General features: G+C 36.1%; 1 protein-coding gene and 1 non-coding gene across 2 annotated transcripts; one reads left to right on the top strand and one right to left on the bottom strand.

Moving 5' to 3' along the window:
- Positions 1 to 7,081: 7,081 nt before the first annotated feature.
- Positions 7,082 to 7,188, bottom strand: LOC127099385 (small nucleolar RNA R71). The gene has a single exon (XR_007793891.1). It is a non-coding gene; the product is annotated as a small nucleolar RNA R71 (small nucleolar RNA).
- Positions 7,189 to 7,862: 674 nt separating this feature from the next.
- LOC127094781 (uncharacterized) lies at positions 7,863 to 8,954 on the top strand. The gene is made up of 3 exons (XM_051033561.1): positions 7,863 to 8,109; positions 8,266 to 8,486; positions 8,667 to 8,954. Exons 1-3 carry the CDS (start codon positions 7,863 to 7,865, stop codon positions 8,952 to 8,954), a joined length of 756 nt encoding a protein of 251 aa, XP_050889518.1.
- Positions 8,955 to 9,974: the final 1,020 nt, after the last annotated feature.

Here is a 9,974-nt window from a genome sequence, read left to right as displayed (position 1 = left end):
TAGGAATGTTGCCTAAGTTCTAAGTCCATTTGTCCAAGATCAAGCCAACAGTGCACACAAATGTTTTTTAGGGTTTTTGTTGTTATTATGTACATTAATGGTTAAAAGACAACACAAACAAGCAAAGGACAAACAAAATATATCACACAATATGGTCCAAGTGGGCAAAGTGAAAATTGCATTTAACATAAATAATTAGAATGATATGAACAATGGCAAATGTATAAAAGCTAGAATTAAATGACATTAAAGTAAATGGCTTGAAATTAAAAGTTAGTAGTTAATAGGTTAGAAGTTAGTATTGTTTTGTTTTTGCTTTTCATTCTTAGACATTCTTTGGAGAACACTCAACCCACTTATCACAAGCATGGATCCTTGAACCAAGACATCTTCCAAATGAAGGAAAAAATGCCAAGTTTCCATACAATACCATGAAAGAGGGGAGACTTACAATCTCACTGACTAGAATGCTATGCCTTTTATGTCACAAATTTAACGCTATGTTAAGCAATCGTAATTGGACTTATGTAGAAGTCACAACTATTTGAGGTCGGGCAATAGAAATTTGGTGTTAATGCATGTTTGAGACATAATATTATGAACTATGCTCATGAAACATACCACACACAAAAAGAATATGCAAATGGTGTGGCCTAATCTCATCCATACTCATGTTAATTTTTCAACCAACTAGCTTTAGGACTTTGAGATATCATAGGCCAAATGAGATGAATGCATAAAGAAGGGGAATAAGATGAAGTGGGAGGGGAATAAATAAAATCTCAAATTGATCAATGGACAACTTTTACCAAATTAATATCATTAATTCATTTTGGGAGATAGAATGTACATTCCATCGATCCCCTAAATCCAATGATATTAATTTGACAAAGTCAAATCAACCTTAATCAAGGCCCAACAACAAGAGTCAAACATAAACAAGTCATCACAATTGGTCAATAAAATTATTTGGAATTTATTCCAATTAAGAATACTAAAATAATGCATTTAAATTAAATATGGTTTGTCAAATTCCTAAAACCTCATCAAAACACCAAATAAATGGCCATGAGATTTATCATAGGTAAAACAAGGTCAAAGGACCTTGGAGAAATTTTTTCATATTTTTCAAAGACTTAAAACTATTTTTAAACAAATAAAAACAAATGAAAAATCAATAAAATCATGAAAAATATTAATAATGATCCAAAAAATAATTTTAATTCAGAATATGAAAGAGGAAAATATTTGAATTTTTTTGGTGAAACTCTCATATTTTTTGGATCAATATTAAAATTAATATGAATTAATGAAAATAAAGCAATTTAAATGAAATTCAAATAATAAAAAAAAACGTGGACCACTTGATCTCCCTCATTAATTGAGGTGGCAGATCAAGTGGCCACCAGCGCGCGTTACATGGTGCGCTTGAGTCAAACGTCCACACGCTTGGTAATTAAAATGTACACTCATGATTAAAACAAATTAAACTCATCTAATAGCTCAGGACCACGCCAAATCATTGTCGGAGCAAAGCGCCGGTCGTCTTCTCAAGCGACCTTGGCCGGACTGGTCCATTCATCAACACATCATAAATGAAAAAGGAGGACATGATCTGAAAGGAAAAATGGTGTAGATCACGAATATCTCCTCAATTTTAACTAACTCCTCACATATAGAAATATATTAGGAGTTGAAATTTGAGGTATGTCAACTGAGTTGTTTCGATTTGACCTCTAAGCAACTCAATCTTCTTGCCTACATTGGTAGGACTTCAGACAACCAAAGAATCAAGAGAATTGAGCAAGATTGAGAGTGAATCGAAGAGATGAAAATTTCTGGAAAATACCTTCAATCCAGGTCTAGATTCAACTGTTCTTGCCTTGGCTCATGCTTGATCTCACTCAAAATGCATGCAGGAGTAGAATGAAATGCACAAAAGGTCTTGGATCCTTGGAGTTTTGAATCTCAAAACAATGAGATTCAAACTCAATTTCAAGATTAAATTGTCAGGTTTATCCTCTCAAATGGAAGGGTTAGGGGGGTTTAGGGTCAAAGCTGGCGCGAATGTGTGTTTTAATCTGATGCTAGATGGCTCTATTTATAGCTGCAACTCATGATATTTGCACCTTCAAATTCACTTTCCAAAATTGGCAAATGATGATGCATGGGTGCAAGGGCGTGTACATGCCCATGAGATCATTGCTTAAGGTCCACAAATGAATGTGAGAGAGTCTAAAATCAACTTGGATTGCAAGGCAAGTGTGTGTGAAGATTTAAAGTTTGATCTTTGCCACATTATGATACCATGTTCATTCCATGTGCAGCCCTGACAATTCTTGTCCAAACTGGATGAACTTGGACTTTTTGGAAAGGTTAGATCAATAGGAACAACTTTCGTGTTCAACACTTTTCCATTTGGAGATTGTATCATGATGAATTTTGAGGTGGAAGTTTGAAAATTTTAACATATTGAAATTTTTTCTAAGTGTCAAGCCATATATCTCAATATTCCACCTTGCTTAACTTTTTATGTGAGTTTGAAATGAGAAACGCGTCTTCATCAAAGTTGTAAGTATTTCAAATACCTTCAAAATGGTCACCTATTTCATGTCATTTGGCTTTGAAGTGATAGAGTTATGCATTTTTGAAGTTTGGAAAAATCACTTGTTCAATGGTATAGGTCAAAAGTGACCTATAATGTAGCCTTATATCACATGCTCATAAAAGTTGAATTAGCTCCCACTCAAAACATCAAAGTTGAAGTAGACATCTTGAATTTTATTTTTAAAATTGTAAATCTTTCATATCATAAACATTGAGAAAGTTATGGCCTTGGGAAGTTGACTTTCAAATTAGGGTTTAGAAAAAATGACCTATAATGTTTCAACATAGAAAATGGTTTTACAAGCAAAACTAGCTCTAGCTCTCAACATGAAAGTTGTTTAGAATGTCATACAGAGTAACCTTTCTCTTTAAATAATTTTCATATGCTGAAAATTGTAGGAGATAGGGTCTAGGGAGACCCAGTTTTGATCAGATGAATTCATCTGGCCAACCACCATCAACTAACTTGCCAATCTTCAATTCACTTGACTTTATAGGCTCATGGTAGATAATATATGCATAAGATGATGAAATTTTAAGGGCTCCTTGAGAAATTTGATCAATTGGTGAGACAGCTTGTTGGAGAAGTTACTCAAGATACTCAATCAAACTAGGGTTTCCAAGGCATATCACCCTCAAACTCTTGAAGAAAACTTGATCAATATAACATGTAGGAATCAATGGAACTCATATATGATGCCCATAACCATTCTTGTATCAATTTAATGGTTGTGCTCTTTGTCATGGGGGTCTCAAACCCTAGATATGAACTTGATAGATCAATGGAGATCATGCCCTACCTACAAAAGAGTTAGGAAAATACAAAGACATATTTTTGGTATTTTGGTTAGTAAAATGATAATATACAAGTATGATACAATCACAAAGTACTTTGTGATCTCTCCCAAAACAAACCCAATGAAGGAGGGGTAAGGAGGATGCCAAGGTATGATCCCAATGCTAATGCTTATGATGAAATTGCATGAGGGATCTTAGGGTCAAAATTGGGGTCTTACAGTACGTAGGCTCAAGTCCGAAGGTCTTGTCAAACACAAAAATATAATTAATAAATTCTTTTCTCATCCCCCCACACTCTGTTTTAATTGCAAACATCATTTGTACAAAAACACATATGCACACAAAAAAGGGCTCCCTAGGAGTACCTAAGACACTTTGGATGGTAACATCTTCCCTCTGTGTAATCAACCCCCTTACCTGTAATCTCTGGCATTTTATTAGTTTTGATTTGAAAACTTCTTATCTTTTGGGTTTTGTTCGTACTTTTCCCTTTTCCCTTGGAAACAATAAAAGCGTGATGGCGACTCTGGTTTAATTGACATCTAGCTTATCCATAGCTTGATGGTCATCAATTTACCGCTAAACTCTATGGCTTCATCGTCCTCCATCTTGAAGGCTTCGTACTTCTGAATTAGAGCCAGATCCTTTGTCACTTTGACTTGAGAATTTCCTTCGTGAGTCATCCTCAGGGAGTCAAGTATTTCTTTAGATGTTTCCCTATTGGTGATCTTTTCATATTCATTGTAGGAAATGGCATTCAACAGTATTGTTCTGGATTTGTGATAGTTTTTGAAGTCGCGCTTCTGATCAGCTGTCATCTTGCTTCTGGCAATGGCAACGTCGACGTCAAATACAAGAGGTATGTAGCCAATAATAACTATGTCCCACTGATCAACATCATAGCCCAGAAAGAAACTTTCAATTCTATCTTTCCAATAATCAAATTTTTTTCCATCAAAGATTGGAGGTTTAGCATTGTAACTATCTCTTTCATTGGTGTTGGTCATAGTGTTTTTCTCACGCTGGATCTCTCTACACTATTAAGTGTTTGATTAGAAAATAAATAACAGAGTCGAAGCTCTGATACCAATTGAAGGTAAAGAAAAACAAGAAAGGGGGTTTGAATTGTTTTAAAAGAATAATTTTTTTATAGAAATAATACACACGCAGAGACAAAAGAAATCAACACAAAATTTTATACTGGTTTTCTTGAAATTCAAAGCTACTCCAGTCCACCCGGCCAAGGGGATTTTGCCTTCAAAAAGGAATTAATCCACTAATATTGAAAGATTACACAAACAATCGTCTAAGAGAATAGATCTCCCTTAGCCCTCTCAAGTTTACAGACTTCACAAGTCACTTGAGGAAATTTCTTAGCAATATAATATGATTATAGTAATGAATAGTGCTTCTAACATAAGCAGAAATTACACAAGGTAAGAGCAAGAAATATTCCCACGTTAGAGCAGCAGCTCGTGAGAGAATGACTGATGAATAGTGGAAGTATTGTATTCTCATGTGTTTCAGGTGTCTTTCTTTGGATGGCGTTCCATCCTTTATATATGAGTAGTGAGAAGACCGTTCAGTGATGTTAATGTCAGAATCTTGAGCAATTATGGATGATTAATGTCATTAATCTCCATGTTCTTTCGAAAGCAATATTTGGAGCGCCATAACCTCCTTCCTAAAATAGCTTCTTTCCATATGCGAATTTCTTCAAGGATAAGCTTTCTGAATCAAAGGATCCTAACGTCAGAGCCTTTATTAAGTGATTGCGACTTCAGAAGATGCTTGTTGCTGACTGTCTCTAGAGTTTCTCTTTACTTGATTTCATCAGAGCATACATCTTCAGATTCTAGAGTCATTCTTCCACTTCAGAGTGTCTGACTTCTTTAGTTTAGCTTGCGCTTGCGTTTGATCATAGTCAGAGCTTCTGTTTGCGTATCTTCCAAGTGGTATCTCAGAGCTTGATTCTGTATCTGATGAATGTCTATCTGAATGTTTTGATAAGAGTCCTGCATACTTAGAAATATTTTGTTAAGGTACCATTTTTGTTTCATCCTTTGTTATCATCAAAATCTTAGAGATACATTGTAGAACTAAATTTGTTCTTACATAAATTACCTGTAAAAGTGATAATAACTCACATCGAGGGATTGTCACATTTGTTCAATTTTTATTTTACTCTTCATTGTACTCTTGGATCAAGAACAAGCCTGCCGTTATTTTCAAGTTGAAGTTAATTCGAGTTTTATTTTACGCAATTTCAGGTTCTTTTTACCGCTTTTGATATTTGTATGTTTCACTGTTTTAATTACTTTGTTTTAAATGCTTTGATTTTGTTGTATTCAAATAATATCATTTCTTGCTAAACTATTTTGAGTCTGGCGTATGAGGATCGTCGTTACTGACGAGACTCAGTAGAAATATTAGGCGTGAATGTATGATTTAACTATGTTATGGCTTTAGTTTTCAAATGTATGTTTTACCGTTTTGGCACGAGAGTGTGAGAGAAATTAAGGTTCAATCTGATAGCGCAAGAGTGCGAGGAAGGAACCAGATAGTGGAAACTAGGCATCGATCCTAAAAATAGCAAGAGCGCTTTAGGCATCGTTTAGGATCTTATTTACTTTCAAAATACACTTTCTAATTAGAACGGGCGAGCGAGAGCAAAATCATGTGGTTAGGAGGTGTGATCTTTGTTAATAGCGCGAGAGTGTGAGACGGGACCTTTAAGTTGGTATTTTCTACATAACGCAATAGAATCATATTTAGTTCCCAAATTCTACCTAAGCCCAAAGGAACGTGGAATCCATATTCCGAACTCATTTATTATCATAACTTTTAAACCGTTAGAAATTAGTATTTTCATCTCCATTCATAACCTTATAACCTTTAGCCTTAGCTTTGCACTACAATAATAGATAACATTAGCTTGACCATTAGTCTTTGTGGGTTCGATAATCTTTTAAAACTACACGATAGGTTGTGCACTTCCAGTCATAATCCGACAGACACACCCGTCGCGATCATGTTTTTGGCGCCGTTGCCGAAGACTAATTTAGTCAATATTGTGATTCCTTTGTTGTGCAGTATAGACTAAGGCAACAAATTTTCTTTCTTTTTCTTTGTCGATTATATGCCAGACACTCGCTCTCAGAGCAAGGAGTTAGAGCAACCAATTGACGATATCGAGCGTTATCTTAATCTAAAACGCCGAATCAACAATTTTCGTATTAAATACGATCTTCTAGATCCTAACATCCCAATTTCAGAACCAGAACCAATTATGGCCGAAAGACCACAAAACCGTTCATTGAAGTATTATGGTGTTCCATCGCAAGAAGAACCACATAACAACATTTCTGCCCCTGCCATCAATCAAAATGATTTCGAGTTGAAATCTTCGCTATTATCATCTGTTCAACAAAACCAATTTTCAAGTAATCCTACAGACGATCCTAACTTACATTTGTTAGTATTTGTGCAATACGCAGACACTGTGAAAGCAAATGGTGTCAGTCAAGAAGCGATTAGATTATGTTTTTTTTTACCTTTTTCCTTAAGAGATATAGCTAGAGCTTGGCTCTAATCTCTACCTTCAGAATCAGTAACCACATGGGACGAGTTGAAGAAAGTCTTCTTAGCCCGATATTTTCCACCAAGCAAAACAACTATGCTAAGAGCTCAAATCAACATATTTAAGCAAAAAGACAATGAAACTCTTTTCGACGCTTGGGAAATATACAAGGACATGATGCGACTTTGTCCACATCATGGACTTGAAGAATGGATGATTATCCATACCTTCTAAGATGAATTTAAGCGCTGCCACTGGCGGAGCTCTAATGGACAAACCTTATGACGAAGCCTATGAACTAATAGAGAACATGGCCCAAAATCATTTCCAATGGGGAGGAAAACATGATGTTGTAGAAAAATCAACTTCGAAAAGAGGAATGTATGAAGCTAATGGCATAGACCGCGTCAATGCTAAAGTGGATGCGCTTACTTAGAAGATTGAAAGCTTGGCCATAACACTAGCAGCTATCGTAGCTGTCATAACACCAAACTATTAATTATGTGGAACCCGTGGGCACACTAATGTTGGTTGTCAGTTATTGCCTGGTGTTGCCACCAACCAAGTAAACTATGCTCAAAGAAACCCATATTCAAGCACTTACAATCCTGGTTGAAGGAACCATCCAGACTTTTCCTATAAAAGTAACAATGCTTTGCTTCCACCAAACCCATCACCTACTATTCCACCTGGCTATCAGAAAGGAGCACCTGTTGCTCCACAAGCACCTAGAAAGTCAAATTTAGAGATCATGATGGAAAACTTCATAAATGCCCAAGCTCAACAAAATAAATGATTTACAAATCAAAATGCTCATACGAGTGAATGGATGAAACAATTGTCAAATAAGTTGGATGATATGGCTACCCATAACAAAATGTTAGAAACCCAGATCTCCCAAGTAGCCCAACAACAAGCCACAATAGCAGCCTCAACTGGAGCATATCCTGGTCAACCTCAACCAAATCCAAAAGGCCACGCTAACGCTATCACACTTCGGAGTGGAACAAAATTAGATGAACCAATTGATCCCAGAATCCAAAACCTGACCATGCATCAAAATTCCGGTAAGGGATCCGAAAAGGTAAACGAACCAACCAAGGATGGAAAGAAAGACGAGAGCGGTGAGGCAAAAGATAAAGAACCACCTTATGCGCCTCCGCCACCATACAAACCACATGTACCTTATCCCCAAAGACTTGTTAAATCCAAAAATGTAGGATAATTCAAGAAATTCGTAGAACTTATGAAGTAACTTAACATAACCATACCATTCACAGAAGCCATTACACAAATGCCTTCGTATGCTAAATTCCTTAAAGGGATTTTATCCAACAAGAAAAATCTTGAGGATGATGAAACCGTTATGCTTACTGCAGAATGCAGCGCTATCATTCAAAACAACATGCCTCATAAACTAAAAGACCCTGATAGTTTTTCCATACCATGTGTAATCAGAAAGTTTATCATAGACAAAGCTTTATGCAATTTAGGAGCCAATGTTAGTTTAATGCCCTTATCCACATGCGAAAAACTCACTCTAGGAGAATTCAGATCAACGAAGATGTCTCTGCAACTAGCTAATTGTTCCATATAATTTCCCGTAGGTATGCTATAGAACATTCCCATTCGTATAGGACAATTCTAAATTCCTATCGACTTTGTAATAATGGATATAAAGGAGGATTCCCATATCCCTATTATCTTAGGAAGTCCCTTTTTAGCCACAACCGGAGCCATCATAGATGTGAAGAAAGGAAGGCTAACATTCGAAGTCGGAGAAGAAAAGGTTAAATTTCTCTTAGCTAAATTCCTACAAGCACCAGCTATAGACGAATCATGTTATTTCTTAGACGTCATCGATGAATGTGTGAAAGAAATGGATAAGGAATCATTTAAGTATACTGAAGTACTGAAGATTCCAACACCTCCTATATTCGAAGCGATGAATAAAGTGAGCCATAAGTAGACGACAATCTGAGAGAATGTCTAGCACTAACACCAAACCCAATACCATGCCTCGAGAAACCTTCAATAGAACTTAAAACACTACCCAAAGATCTAAGATATGAATTCGTAGTAACCGAGCTTTAAAGACCAGTTATAGTCAACGCTGACTTAGGACATATAGAAACCGAAAAATTACTCCATGTCCTAGGAAAATATCCGACAACTCTAGGCTATAACATTTTTGACCTAAAATGAATAAGCCACTCTATATGTATGCATCACATTATGCTAGAGGAGGACTTTAAAACCTCTAGAGAGCATCAGAGAAGAGTAAATCCCATCTTGAGTGATGTAGTAAAAAAGGAGGTATAAAATCTATTAGAAGCAGGAATCATATACTTGATATTCGACAGTAACTGGGTCAACCCGATACATGTCGTTCCAAAGAAGGTAGGTGTTACCGTTGTTTGTAATGAGAAGGGCGAATCTGTTTCAAAAAGAACTCAATCCGGATGAAGAATGTGCATAGACTATAAAAAACTAAATAAAGCCACTCGTAAAGATCACTTTCCATTGCCCTTCATTGACCAAAACTTGAACGAATGGCTAAACATTCTCACTTCTACTATTTAGATGGATACTCAGGATTCTTTCAAATTCCTATCCATCCTGATGACCAAGAAAAGACTACTTTCACATGTCATTATGGTACATTTGCCTATCGACAAATGTCGTTTGGACTGTGTAATGCCCCTACAACATTTCAGAGATGCATGATGTCGATCTTTGTTGATTTTATAGACGGCATGATGGAAGTATTTATGGATGACTTCTCTGTTTGTGGGAAGAGATTTGAAGGATGTCTTTCGAACCTAGAAATGGTACTTGAGAGATGCATTAAGGTAAATCTCGTATTAAATTGGGAAAAATTCCATTTGATGGTCCGACAAGGAATTGTACTTAGGCATGTCGTATCCAACCGAGGGATTGAGGTGGATAAAGCAAAAGTCGAAATTATAGAACATATTCAACCTCCGAA

The sequence above is a fragment of the Lathyrus oleraceus genome, chromosome 6 (assembly GCF_024323335.1).
Source record: "Lathyrus oleraceus cultivar Zhongwan6 chromosome 6, CAAS_Psat_ZW6_1.0, whole genome shotgun sequence".
Lineage (NCBI taxonomy): Eukaryota > Viridiplantae > Streptophyta > Magnoliopsida > Fabales > Fabaceae > Lathyrus > Lathyrus oleraceus.
Note: the sequence above shows the minus strand (reverse complement) of the source record. Positions and strands in the feature narration are given on the sequence as shown.